The sequence below is a fragment of the Simochromis diagramma genome, unplaced genomic scaffold, assembly GCF_900408965.1.
Source record: "Simochromis diagramma unplaced genomic scaffold, fSimDia1.1 OVJJ01000669.1, whole genome shotgun sequence".
In the NCBI taxonomy this organism is placed as follows: Eukaryota; Metazoa; Chordata; class Actinopteri; order Cichliformes; family Cichlidae; genus Simochromis; species Simochromis diagramma.
The window spans coordinates 2,712,070-2,726,812 of NW_024387458.1; the positions used below are offsets into that span (position 1 = coordinate 2,712,070).

Sequence of the window (14,743 nt, forward strand, 5' to 3'; positions counted from 1 at the left end):
GCATCTTCCTTTATTACTAATATGATCAAAAGCTATTATTATTATTATTATTATTATTATTATTATTATTATTATGACAAGGCCAGATTTCAAACAAGTTATTTTCGTCTGAATGTCCAGATTGAAATTAACACAACGTCCTCACCTGAAACTACACAATGGAAATTAAACTGCACTGATCCTTTGTTAAACCTTTATTTTCCCTCCATATGAAACTACCCCAGTGTTTACATGCAGGATCAAACCAACATGCACTCATTGTCTTTAGATTCAAAGTCACGGACATTTAAAAAGTCGTTTTTTTTCTTGAGTGGATGTTGTGTGGCAGAAACTCCCATCATCAAAGCATAAAATGATTAATGATGAAAGGCTGAAATCAAGCTGAATGCAAGTCTTTGCATTTTTTAGCTTAGCATTTTTTAGCACCAGCAACCTCAGGGAAAAGTGAATGAAATGTCTTTTGGCCAGTGTTACTTCCTGCGTTGCTACTGAAACTACATAAAATCTGAACTTTTCTTTAAGTAAGTAAATTGGGCAAACTTCCTCCCTTTGTTGTGTAGTGTAAACTTCCTGGGTTTATTGCATAAGTGCATCTGATAGGACGCCATCACTCTCTGCTGTGCTCTGTCTTTTCATTTGATTCCTTGTGACACCTGCTAAGCAACAGGAAGGGCTCAATAGGAGCAGAGTGGGGGGCCATCAGCAGGTGTTTGAACAGGCACAAAGGACAGGTGTCAGGCAGACGTGGGCCGTGTGGCTGCCGGGGTTTACCTCCTCTACAGTGCCCTTCCCCCAGCGTCACCGCTCTGCTGCCTAATACGATCAGCAGCAGCTCTGTTCGAGTAAATCAAAGCCTGCTTGGACATCTTTGCGCTGTGTTATGTTTGATCATTCATCTCTGACTCCCACTCTCATCACCACCGTAAGGTTGCTGCCACCACACGCTCTCTCTCACCCCCCTCTGTTGTTGTGAGGCAGCAGGAGTCATCTTCAAAGAAACCGTTTGTATCTGCATCTCCGTACGAACTCTCAGAACTCAGCGTGAGCCGACAGCAGGGCCACATGAGCCTGCTGGTGGGGCTCTAACGCTGCGTCATGTACCGTTACAGTAAACACGGCGAAGACTCAGGATGGACGAGGGTCAGCAGGGGGCTTGGATTAGAAACTTTTAACCTGAAAGGATGGCCAGATGTACAAACCCAGTATGCACATCTGGGATTTTGTATTAAGTGTAAATAAAAACAGAATACTGTGAGTCACAAATCTCATAAACCCATATTTTATTCACAATAGAGCACAGAACACACATCAAATGTTTGAAAGAAGAAAATGTTCCATTCCCAGAAAAGTATTTACTCAATTTTTAATTGGATGGTAGCAAAAAAGGTGGGATGGGGAAATAAAAAGCTGGAAAAGAGCTGGAGGAACATTTTGCAGCCAATGGTGTTAATTAGCAGCAGGTCATTAGCATGACTGGGTATAAAAAGAACGTGTTAGAGGAAAACTGCATCTACGACTTGTAGAACAATTTAAGAAATAATGTTTTTTGATGTAAAATTGCAAAGACTTTAAATGTCTGTGGTAGACAGTATCAGCCACAGTACATCTGTCTGTGAACAAGAGACAAGGCCAGAAATAAACCGTAGATGTCCATGATCTTCAAGCCCTCGAGCAGCACTGCACCAAAAACAGACACGCACGGGCTCAGAAACACAGCTGACCGTGTCGTCCACAAATGCAGGTTAAAGCTCCATCATGCCACTAGTAAGTGAACATGAACGTTCCAGAAACACCGTCATCTTCTCGGGACCAAAGCTAATTTAAAACGGACTGAGGCAACATGATCCATGCTGTCCAGCCTAAAGAACAGGGTGACCAGCTTGTTTTCAGCACTCGGTTCAAAGGTACAGGGGTGCATTAATTCCTACGCACATCTGGAAAGGCACCATCATGGCTGAAGTGTATATACAGGTTGTGTCACTGCCATCAATTCAAAATATTTAGGAATATTTTTCCTAAAAAATGAACTTTTTTAGGAAAAACATTTGATGTTTGTGTCTCGCACTGTGAGCATATTTGGGTTTGCAAATCACACACTCTGTTTTCCTCATGGTCAATGTAAACTTATTACTTTAGTGCTTTTCTTTATAGAAAAACACTGAACCACGAAGAAGAAGAATGTAACGAATGAATAAATTGTCATCTATATGTTGGTATGATTTGATAGTTATTGATATTTAGAGAGGTTACACTATTTATGTAGCCCACACACGTTCACTACTAACGTTGTCACAGTCACTACTGCAGATACTGATGTCAGTGTGTCTTTGACTGTTTGCTGCTCTCTCAGATCTGCCACTCATCTTGTTGTTCCCTCTGCTCGTCTCATCACTGTGGGGCACAGAGCTTTCAGTCGCTCTGCTCCTCGGCTCTGGAGCTCACTTCCTTCAGTCTTAAGAAATATAGATTCTCTTCTCTTATTTAAGTCACAGCTCAAAACCTACTTGTTTAAACTGGCTCACTCGCTTTAATACAGATCTTACTTACTTTTCAAAACTTGTTTATTTGGGGTTTTTTTTGTGTTTTTCTCATTTTTATTTGTTGTTTTTAGCATTTAAATCTATTTTAATCTACAGTTGTAGTGATATCTTTTAGGTTTCAGAAAGGCACCCTCAAATAAAATGTATTATTATATTATTATTATTACATCTAGGCTCATCCATGACAGCTACCTCTGTAAACAAACTAAAAATGAATTGACAAATATGTGAGAGGACACAAAATGCATAAAATCACCAGCCTTGTGTTCTGCCTGATCCTGAGACAGATGTGAAGCAGTCAGGTGTCTCCGGCAAAGTACAAGCAGCCACGTGGAACCCAAAAACTCTTAACATCCACACGGTCACCAGTGACCTGTTTATGGAGCTTTCAGCTCCTCTGAATCCCCAAATGAGGATTTATAAAAGAAGTCTGAGGTTAAAATTAATGTAAGGAATTTGAAAAGTAAAGTCTTTTAGTTCTTGAAACTGTTTGTTTATCATGTGGCTAAAATGCAACTGAAATCTATGTGAAGAGGTAAAAATAAAGAATGTGTGGGACATTGTTCTTTGCTCCACTGCTCAGTGGAATAAGACAGAAGCAGACCGCTCCGTCACCTCACAGCTGAATCTCATACACCAAACATGATGCCAAGTTTACCTGATAGAAGCGGGAAGTGTTCCCACAATTACAGTTTTTCAACCAATTTTCAATTAGAGTTTTCTGATTTCCCACAGACCCCTCCCCTCTGACCGGGTTCCCCTCTGTCACTCAATTTCAAAAGTCACACGAGTCAAGACTTCTTAACAGTTTAAATACATTTTCGATTTTTATTGAATGCAAACAGTTTTTGACCATCAAAGAAAATCCAACCACAAGAAAAAACAATTCACCAATACAAATAAAAAAACTGACAAATGCATTAAGTTACACTAGTTGTTCTCATCTCTGAGCTCGTTCGTGGAAACTGATCATTTACGTGCAATCCTTGGACACTAGGATGAAATGAGGCTCCAGTGTTGTTTGATGTTGAAAGCAGTGCGGAGGAAGAAAATGATTTGTTCTTTTACATCATAGTTTGTATATAAAGGCTGGAACTTCTAAGACTGCAAGTAGAAATGTGCCCTTTTGGCAACTTACATGCTAAAATGTTGCTGCCTTCACTATTCTGCAAGAGAAATACGAGCCCATTAAGCTAATTAATCATATTTAATTATTATTCAGTACCAGTTTAGCTGTTTCTAATCAGTGCCGTCCTGCAGTAGGTTTACTTTAACCGGTTATACGACAGCTGTGTCAGAGTGAACTGGTATGACTGGAGCTGTGTGTGTGCAGGGAGCGAAGGCTGCTGTCATGCACAGTGTGCAGTCCACAGAATCTCACCATCGAGGAACGAGATTCAAATACGTCCTAAATACACTTGAAATATTAGTACATAAAATATTTAAAAATGTCCATAAAATTGTACACAGTTTAAACCGTTTGCTGATTGTTTATTTCAGAACAGTAACTACTCTGATTTATTTCTTTTTTCTACCATTTAAATGATTAATAAATGATTTTCCAGGAACATCCGACTGAAAATGAGGCCTCTGGTTGTAAAAACACATCTGTTTATATAAATGTCCAGGGGAAAACCTCCCTCGGCTCCCTCGTGATAGGACTTCAGTAAATAGTTTTGTGATGAGTGCATTGACTCAATCACGTATTTGAAGTCTTAATGAACACAACATAAAGCTCATTTGTAAATTATGGTAAATTACAAACAGGGGCGTGCAGTCACGTCTACTTTCAGAAGACTAAGATACCTAATGCTTGAATGTTGAAGGTCAACAACAGTCTTAATTTGTGCATATTTACAATTAGATGGTAGAACATTTGCAACTTTTACATCGTTTGGTGGAAATGCAGTGGCTGTGCATGCAAAAGCGTCCACGCTTCCTTGTGAGTGTAGTGTTAGTGTTAGTGCAGACTATCAGGCTAGAGCTGAGGCCACATTGGTGAGTGATACAGTTGTCTGAAAAGCAGGCCTTCACTCCTGTGGCTTAAAAAACTGAGCTTTCATTTGAGGCTTTGTCAAGTTGGATGGTTTTTAATGGCTGGGAGCACCGTGCAGTGACAGAGTCCTGTCACACTGCCTATTGATTCACTCCTTGTCTTTATACAACTGCAGAAAAAAACTGTTTATTCAACATTATCACTCTTATTCGGACATCTTTGCAGCTTCCAGAGTGAATGTCACACCACGTTACATGACCAAAGGAACAGCAACGATCACTGATTGCACTTAATATGCAAAAAGTCTTTGATATTAACATGAATCTACATCTGGGCTTACATTATTGTTCAAAAAGGGATTTTGTCCTTCTGGTTTGTTTTGTAAAAATATAAACAAATCAGTCACATTACTACCATCTATGGAAAAAAAATCTACTTTTATTTCCTCAGATTCTTCTCAAGAAAAATAAATAGGCTGTCACGTTATCTGATTTACACGGACAAACAACACGAGGTCAAACACTGTAAGACGAAAATCACGCTAAGCCGCTATCAGGCCCTCTGAGAGCGCCCCAGGGCCGACCGGTCGCTGCCCACAGTCGTAGCTGGAACACAGTACGCGTCCCTGGGGTGAGGAGTGCACCGGGACCGTGGGATGATGGGTGTTTTGGATTAAGAGGACAAGTCACAGGGTCATGAGGGCTTTCTGGCCCCATGAGGTGACAAGGGGGTGAAGTCCCGCTGAAACCGCTTGCTGTTCCCACTGTACAGAGAGGAAATGGAGGCGTTGGTGGGGACCTGCTGCTGGGGCAGAGCGCGGCGAGAGTAGAGCGGCGACCCCCTGAGGAGTATGACTTCCCGCACGGCGCTGCGGAAAGGCTTACTGACGAAGCAGTAGAGGAAGAAGTTGACTGCGGTGTTGAGCATGGCCAGCATGTTGGAGAGGTCATAGGCCAGGTGGATGCGCCAGTCTCGATGAACAGTGGACACGTACAGGTGGTAGATGACCACGATGGTTCTGGGCGCCCACAGGATTGAGAACACTGAGGTGATGGCCAGCAGCATGGCCGTGGTTTTCCCGAGTCTTTGCAGCGGCGCCGACTTGGTCCCCTGCTCCTCCTGACAGCGCTGCTCTCTCTGCCTCACCCTCAGTGTGTGGATTATCAGAGAGTTCAGCACTAAGAAGATGCTGCACGGCAGGAAGTAGATGATAGTCACATGTGTCCATATGAGGACGGTGTCCAGCGCTGTGGGCGGATGGCTGTTCCTCCACATGTCCGACCACCAAAAGAAAGGCACGCCCGATGCGATCGATGTTGCCAGGACCACCCCGATAATCTTCCTGGCTCGTGCCGGGTAGCTGATCTGCCGGTGGAGGAGGGGGTGGCACAGCGCCACGTAGCGGTCCACAGTGAGCGGTACGGTGGACCATATGGAAGCGTGGTTGGCTGCAAACTCGGCGACGCTGACAGAGTGCAGCAGGAGAGCGGGGACATCCCGGTGAAAAACTGCCGTCTCCAGCAGGAAGCCGACGAAGATGATGAAGAGCTGGGAGAGAATATCTGAGGCTGTCACTGCCAAGAGGTAGTAGTACAGAGCCTTCTTAGTGCGGGACGCCAGTCTGCACAAGGCCACTGCTGTGAGGATGTTTACTGGGACAAAGAAAGAAGCAGAAATGAGATTAAAAGGATAAAAGTCATGAAAATAAAAGCTCTTTAAATCTGTATTTTGGAGTAGATTAATAAACCTTTTAAGAGGTTTTTATTCGATCTGACTGTTGACACTGGTGATCCCTTTTATGTCCCAGTGAATACTGAAATAAAGCAACCTAAGGATAACGGCCCAAATAATAAACCCCCCAAGATTTTCTGGCAAGACTAGATCCTACAAGGATTTTGGTTTAGCTGCATAAAGAAATCTGTGAAATGGGAACGGTTCACTTCATCTTTTTCTTAAAAGGCAGAGAGAACAAGCGCCGCACTGTGCTGCATGTCTGCACAACTTTCAGGGAATTTCAGGGGAAAATGAAATCAATATTTGGGCCATCATCCCGAGTTTAAGTCCGAGACTTAAACCCAGGGGCTTTTAGGTTTTGGACCTTCTAATTCTGTTTATTATTAAATATTTTCTTTTTGATTCTTAGTTTGCGTGTTGTTTACATTTGTGGCAGGGGCTTCTTTGTGTATTTCCTCAGTCTTCTGAGTCTTTAGTTCTTAGTTCCAGTTACTGTTTATATGAATTCATTCCCTCAGTTTTCCCCGGTGTGTTTTCCTTCTGTGCTTTCATCAAGCTAAGTTTACTTTTGTGCATGCATTCTGCTGCTTAGTAATTGTTACTTTCTTCATGTTTTACTTGCTGTACTGCTATTTAGTTGTCTTTTAAAATGATCAGTTTTATTCTCTAAGATCTCTTAAATCCTTGTTTTCCAAACTCAGAGTTTCTGCTTCTGCTTTTTAGAGTATGTTAAAAAAAAGACGCTGTTTTTATTGTCTCCCTGCACGCTGTCAGACACACAATCTCCTCTGTACTATTTCATCTCAGACGTCTTGTCAGCAGTAAGATATTTCCACTGCAGCTATTTGGATCGTAGTTTTCGACCCTCCAGGATTGCAGACGTTGGCTCTTCGGCCCTGAGAGTTTTTTTCCCTTTGGGAGCAGTTATTTGAAACAGCAAAGAGGACATCTGAATGCCTCAATTTCACGTCATCACTGACTTGTAAAAGTGAAACATGATAATGAAGACGTAGCTGGTGTGAGTGCTGTCTGATAAGCAAGTTGATCCTAACATGGTTGGCTGGAGTGAGGGATAATAATTGGGTAAATTCCCACACAACCTCATTATCAGCTAATGAAATTAACATAAGCTGTGAAAACAGACATCCCTGAGTGTATTATCCACTATCCAGTCCCCATTATAGAAGCATTAATGTACCTCTAACTCACATTTATATTGATCTCTTGAGTCATGTGCGATTCCCTGTTTTCTGATTGGTTTATGTGCTGGCTCGGTTCAAAAGTGTACCTGGTACTCCGATGGAGAGCAGAATGCTGTAGTAGATGACGGGAATGAAACCCAGGACACATTTGGACTTCTGCAGCTCCTCGGGTTTCAGGCCCAGCTCCTGGTTGCCGGACGCCGTCACATTGGGCCAGTCGATCATGACCTTGGCGACTCCCCTGGCGAAGTTAAAAAGAGAGAATTATGTTTGCAATTGATTAGCAAGGAGAGCTTTACAAACATCGGGTCACTCAACACAAAAAACAAGTTCAGGGCATTTTTTCAGCACATCTGGGGTTGATGCACTTCATACGCAGACCTTATTTCCCCCCTAAATACACCGAAAAGCTCAGTTTTGAAGTGCATTCAGTCACAGATTTTGGAAGACGTATGCAGATTCTTGACCACTGTGAACATGTGTAAACCAATTTCTCTGAAAAATTCCCTCCTGGAGCTCTTTGTGCCAGAACCAGACTAAACTGGTTATTAAAATGTAACCCACCCACCCCTCATGTTATTCAAGATCACATAACCTTTGCTTCTAAAATGAAAATACATCTTTATGTTCACTGTTTTTTTGTACAACGTTTGATTGACTAAAATGGTCATGACTGAGTTACACAAGCTAGACTATTTTAAGAAGGAAGAGTGTCTTTTTATTTTCAACCAAATGCAGATTTAAAGACACATCTGTGTCTAAATATGTCTCCCCAGGCTCCACTGGATGATCTGGTCCTTCGTATCCATTAACCAACATTAACTAAGTTAACTTAGTTTATTTTCAAATACTCACTAGAGCAACAACTCTTGATTCATCCACTGCTCAGAATTAGTCCTCAACACACACTCCATTTACTGGCACATTTTTTTTCAAGTTACTGTTCTGTAATTGGAAAATATGTGGAATTGTTTTTCTTAAAGATTTACCAACTTTCTGTGAGAGCCAAAGGCAGTTTGCTGTCAGACAGTCTGCAGACCAACATACAAAACCAACATACGTTGTTGGCTTTAGTCTTTTTCTGTGTTTTAAACCTGCCATCTGTGATACTGAGCAGAAGTGGCTCCACAGTGCAGTGGTTTGCACAATCACCCAACAAGTGAAAGATCCTCAGTTTGATCCTGGGAGGAGATACAAATTCCTTGGGGGTTGTTTCAGGAAGGGCATCCGGTGTAAAAATCTGCCATATGAAATATGTGGAGCTGCCCCTAAAATGCATAAAGGAGCATCTAAAGTAACTTTTATCTATAACACTGAGCAGGACTGAAGTTTTAGTTGGATGTTTCTGAATTCTCAGTATTTCATGTTTTCAAGTTCTTTTTTTAACAAATTGAGTGTCTGAGACTAAAAACCTGTTTTTGTAACAGACTTGACAAACTTCAGATTGTTTTTTTTAGTTGATAACACAACTGAAAACGGTAGAACCCAAGCTAATGAGATTAAATGTCTTATATGAATGCAGACGTTGATGTCCCTGAAACTCCTCAGTATGGATCCCTGATTCTAGAAACCAAGAAATTGTATTCATCTTATTTTTCTAACGCTAACCAGGCATCTTTCTGCCTCACACTGACTGTACAAAAATCCCCAGGTGAGAATGAAAAATCAGCAGACTGGCCGGTGAGCTGAAAATAGCCAGACAACAATGTTAAAATATCAAAAGGTGTTCATTGTCGAATATTGAATATTTGTTAAGAAAGCACAATTTAAGTGGAATATTTCTTTGATATGATCTGGTTTACATGGATGTGGTTCGGAGGAACAAGATGATGACAGATCTTCTTTTGCAGACGATGCACCGCTCTCTCTGAGTTGCTCGGTGACGTCTGATAAACGATGTTTGCTCAGCCAAACTGTTTCAGAAATAAACCGTGGAAACAAAAATATGCTAAATCCACTTAGTTTGGACTCATTCAATTAAACTGCAGGTTCACAACAACAGCAGATGGGCTGACAGCAATGACCCTTCCACTCTCCCACCACCACAGGTCATTATCTTCCCGTCCCCAATTTAACCTTTTCACCTGGGCGCCAGCCATCCTGTTTTTCTCCATCTGCCTGCTTTCCTTATTTACTTCCCTCATCCATGAGGCAATATTTGGACTGCGTTATCTCTCGAGCTTTCAGTGACAAACCATTTGTAGTTGCTCAACCAACATACACATTATCACAGAGCCACAATCACCCCATTTGTCAGTGTTTTCATGATGTAAGCGGGACAATCACTATCACTAACGTGTAGTCATTTTTAAATTACTGCCCTTGCAAATGCTATTTATGTGCCAAAGCCCTGCATATAAACTATATGACTGGCACATTTTATGGCCCGTAGCAGGAATATGATCGTAAACTCGAGGAGCATCGAATAGCTTAGTGCACGACAGCTTTAATTCACCACAGCCCGATAAACCAGCAGGAGAGAAATGCAATCATGAAGATCAATGATGTACAAAGGAGAGAGGTCGACATGAAGGAGGCTGCCTGCTGCCCTTTTTCTCAATAGAGTCTTAATTTAGTCCCACAGGAAATTCACCACAAGTCCTCCAAACCTCACTGACATGATATGAAGTGTTTTCTGAATTAGTGTCTTAGTTTAGACAGAAGAAGAAGTATACTAGACCCCACTCCACAAACTACTGTGGACTACTACTGTCTGATGTTACCTTTAGCTGTGGTGGATGCTGTTACACCCAAGCTGTAATCTAACTCGATGAAAGTATTAGCGTGTGAAAATTAAACCAGACGAGACTTGGGTGCAAAGTAATCTGCATTTAACTCCAGATGCTTTGTAATGATTCTGTTTTAGGATAGGTTATGTAGCTTGTTTCCAGATGTTATATTTTTTAGAGCACCCCTTCTTTCACCAACTCTTTGGTCACTAGAAGTTGAGGTGACATTTTAGACAACAGGGAAAGAAACAATGTATATAGTTTAAACACCAAGAGACATTTTTTGGCATCTGCCCTTTTTATTTCTTCTGTCAAGTAAGTAACAGCTGGTTGGTACATCACCTTTAATCACCACACAGCTTTTTGTATGAGATGTTTTCATTAAGCAGCCAAACAGCAAGCATTAGCTAATACTTTTGTTTTAAAGGCGATGTTCCTGGAAGATAATCAAAAATGATATTAGTGTATTTTTAGTTCAGTACTGATATATGTAATTAATACTAAATATGGGATTTTTATTAGGACAGCATTTAACTCTTTCAGTCTCATCAGCGCCCTCTAGGTGAACTGCAGTCATTTTTTAAAAGAATGGCATTAATGTAAAGTGGACAGGCTCTGTGACGGGCTCTGGCTGCTGTCACAACCATTTCTAATTGAAGGACAGTCTGAAAAGATATTCTTAGCTTTATATATCAGAGAGCTGTCCGTGATATGATCTGTACTTTGAGAATGAGATTGGGATCAGGCAGGATGCTGTTTAGTGATCGCCTCATGGTGGAAATCAGTAACTGGAGATTGTCCAGGTCCCTGTGCGATTCACTGGGTTTTTATTTTATTTTTTCATTTAGAAGTTTCCTTCCAGTGCCATGTGTGCTTTTGTTTTACGTCTTCCTCATCTTCTCAGTGACTTCCTGTATTATTTGGGTAATAACATTTGTGCTTCCTTTTTATCCCTTCTTTATGACACCCTGTGTGTGTAAATACGATCTTGCTTGCTCGTGTCACTCGTCAGTTTGTCCTTCTGTTGTTTGTCCTGCTACTCCTTCCCCTTTTCCCCTGTTTTGTTTCACTGGACTTTGTGCATCTTTATTATTTTTTTTCTATCAGCCGTTAGAAGCATGTTCTTTTGTTTGTTTAACCTACTTCAGTGCATTTGGGTCTTCTCTCCAGTGAATTACTCACAGAGATACGCACATTTCATCCACGACCTATAACATTATATTCTAACATCACCCGAGAGTCTTTCACTCACCTGCTAAAAAGATATCTGAGAATCTTTTAAGTTAAAACTTAAATTAAATTTATTTACACTTAAACAATAAAACAGGTGTTTTACAAATATATTAAAATCCTCAACTCTGAAGCTTCTGTAATTTCATAGCAAAAGAGTAAAGAAAAGAAACACGTATGAGGATTTATGTGTTGTACTTATATGACCAAAGGCTCCAGAGTGTTTGTGTTTAAGAATTACATTTAAGTAGATTTAAGTCCAGGCTATAAATTAAAAGCTGCGTCCTTTGACTTTTCTCAGATTCTGAAGTAACAAAATAGAATCATTTCAACCTTTTTTTGTTTATAATTAGAAATATCCTCTTATCTCATTGCTTATTATGGAACCGCGTCCCACGTGCTCAGATAGGATGTCTTATTTAGTATTAATAGATGCTCAGCTCCCATAGGAGGTGTAAGGTGTATGCAGAGATGCATTCAGTGTTTGACCTCAGACAAAATGATGCATGTTTGCTGCGCTGAAGATGAATAATGAGATGTTTTTATGGCTAACTTCAAATACAGAGTATAAACTTATTAAGTCCTTCAAACTGTTTGTGCTGTCTGAATAATACGGTGGCTGTAAAAACAAGAAAAACAGCAACAAAACGACACTTTTTACTTATTGTTTTGTGTTTAAATGTTGGGTTTGGCTTTGTTGCCTCAGGGCCACCGTATCATAGTTCAAAAATTTAGTGTTACTGGAAGAAGAATCTAGTTTCTCTATTTTGTTTTGGTTAATTTTATGTGTAAAGAATGACTCAAGTTATGAACACTATCACTAAATCAACTTTGTTTTGTAATGCACACCATTGTATTGACATTGTGTAATTATTTCTATAAAAGCCCTGACATTTTATCTATTTACTTACTGATAGCAGGTGGAACTGTTCACCATCAAAGACATGCACAGAAGACCGCAGCAGGTACAGTTTTACACTTCATCACATTTTCCACATCAGAGCTGCATTCTGACAAAATGTTAATGTTTGCATTTGCAGAAGTTCTCTTCCTAGATCAAATGGAAACTACAGTGTAATATCACAGATTAAGCCGAATAAGCTGCATGTGAAAAAAGGTGAAATATCCACTGTGGACCCATGAGACTCACTCGGTCTTATCTGCTACGACACCTGATCTGTTTCCTCGTGAGCTGCCTGCAGCAGCCGCAGTGAGAAAGATGATCGTCATGAAAGTCGAGAGGTTGCCAGAAAAACGTGGCACAGGGGACCGTAATTACTCCCGGCAGTCAGTAACCCAGCAGACGTGTTACACGCCAGCCAAGGACCTCTTAAATCCTGAAGCTTGGAGCGTTCTGTGTCTCCACTAGCTGAGAAATTTCTCCTGCAGACATTCACATCTACGCCTCGTGTCCCGTGGGTGCTATTGATTCTGGAGGTGGGAATGCAGCTCAGAGCTTTAGAGGTGTTTTATTAAATCCTAAAATTTACAGTCTTTTCAGTACGTCAGCAGCACAGACGGGACAGTAGAGTCAGTGCACATCAGCCTTAATCAGAAACACACCTCTATCTTTTTGAAGGGACACAGTTTTCCCAGGATCCAAATGCAGCTGGAGCTATCGGAGCTCTGCAGGGGGGTCAGTGTCCACGAAGCTGAAATGAACTCTATCTGTACTCCACTTAATTATTCATCAAGAGATGCTGCACCTGAAAGAGCAGCGCGTGGAGATGCTGGCAGCATAACTGTACTGCAAACATATCAGGGTTTCGCGTGGCAGCAAGTCTGAAGACGTTTGGTGTTTAAAATCAGGAAAATAATTTTCTGTGAAAATCAGAACCTGACAGGAAGCAGTGGAGAGAAATCTCCCAGCTGTTCTGATCAGGAGCGCAGATGCTGCAAGATCCTGAGCCACGGTCACCGCTGTGGCTGTTAAGAAGATAGAACCCAGAAGAGCATTTTGGCAGAAAGTAACAGGCACGTATGATGAGAAACGCCTGCTTCGTAGCAGATTAAAGGGTGAAATAACAAGAAAAACACTTCAGGTCAAAGCAAAACCAATTATGAAACATTTGGAGGCAACACAATCCAGCTTCTCCAAATGACTTCATAATAACTGTACTTTGATCCATCATCTGAAGTTGGAACAAGTCTAATTGCAGGACAAACAGAAACCTTCATCCTGTTACAACATACTCTGCACAAACAGGGGTTTTCTTTGGCTTAGTCTCATCGCCAGCAGACTTACCTTCACATCCAGTTTTCAATGTGGATTCTCCACCTGGGGTACAGCCGGTCCTCTGCACTGTCACTCCCCCCAGAGGCTCCTACAGAGTCCCTGCTGGACAATCCGGTTAGGAGACGAGGAGGAGGAGAAGAATCCAGGCAGCCGGTACATTACTGCTATGAGTGAACAGAATGAGAGGGGAGTAATGAGGAAGAGGGGAGTGAAAGTAAAGGGGAGGGTGAGGGAGGGAACTGATGTGTGAAGGAGGCAGGAAATGGATCAGAATAAATTGAGAGGGTGCGGGGAAAAAAGATGGAAAACCACAGTGAGTTCAAGTGGGAACAAAAAGTGATAATTTCTCATGTTGAAGCTTCTCGTCGGGATTTCGGTGTGAAGTGCGTTCACACTGGAAATGTGACAAACGAAATAACCTGTCAAAGCTGTCGGATTGATCCACATTCCAAAGTATATACGAACAACATGAGGGACGACACGTAAAGCAGGCTGTGGGAATGTGAAACATTTCCAAGCAGCAGCTACGTCATAAACACTAAATACTGATGACAAATGTGACAGGTCTCCAACGGAAGTGTCTCCATCACCCCGTAGATACAGCAAAAATATGGGCCATCCTAGGAATTGTTTTTAATGAGGTTAGAATAATAATTATTATTATTATCATCTTATTAAAATGCAGAGATTGAAATGCAGAAACACAGAAGCTCTGACACAAACATTTGTATGATCTTAATTCACAGCATTTCTTTTTTCATTTTAAATGTGAATATTAGTGAGAATTAGTAAAGGGAGATTATTTGCATCAGTAATATTTCCATTTTCATGTCAGCAAATGGAATATGAATCAAAAATACATTTGTCAGGACAGGACAGGAGCACATCCACACAGCGAGAGGCAAGGCCGTACACTTTTATACCATATATATAGCTAACCAGCCACTTTATTAGGTACACCTTATTGGTATTGAATTGGTCACTCTTGCTTTCAGAGCTGCTTTAAGTTTTGGTCCATGTTGACATGACAGTTGCTGCAGATGTGTGAGCTGCACATCCATTAAATGAATTTTTGT

At 41.1% G+C, this 14,743-nt stretch overlaps 1 protein-coding gene across 1 annotated transcript; it reads right to left on the bottom strand.

Moving 5' to 3' along the window:
• Window positions 1-3,354: 3,354 nt before the first annotated feature.
• On the bottom strand, window positions 3,355-14,089 carry gpr142 (G protein-coupled receptor 142). Its single transcript, XM_040014495.1, has 3 exons — window positions 13,677-14,089; window positions 7,559-7,713; window positions 3,355-6,188 (listed from the first exon to the last, which is right to left on the bottom strand). The coding sequence occupies exons 2-3, from the start codon at window positions 7,695-7,697 to the stop codon at window positions 5,230-5,232; spliced, it is 1,098 nt and encodes a 365-aa protein (XP_039870429.1). The 5' UTR covers window positions 7,698-7,713; window positions 13,677-14,089; the 3' UTR covers window positions 3,355-5,229.
• Between the last annotated feature and the right edge of the window lie 654 nt (window positions 14,090-14,743).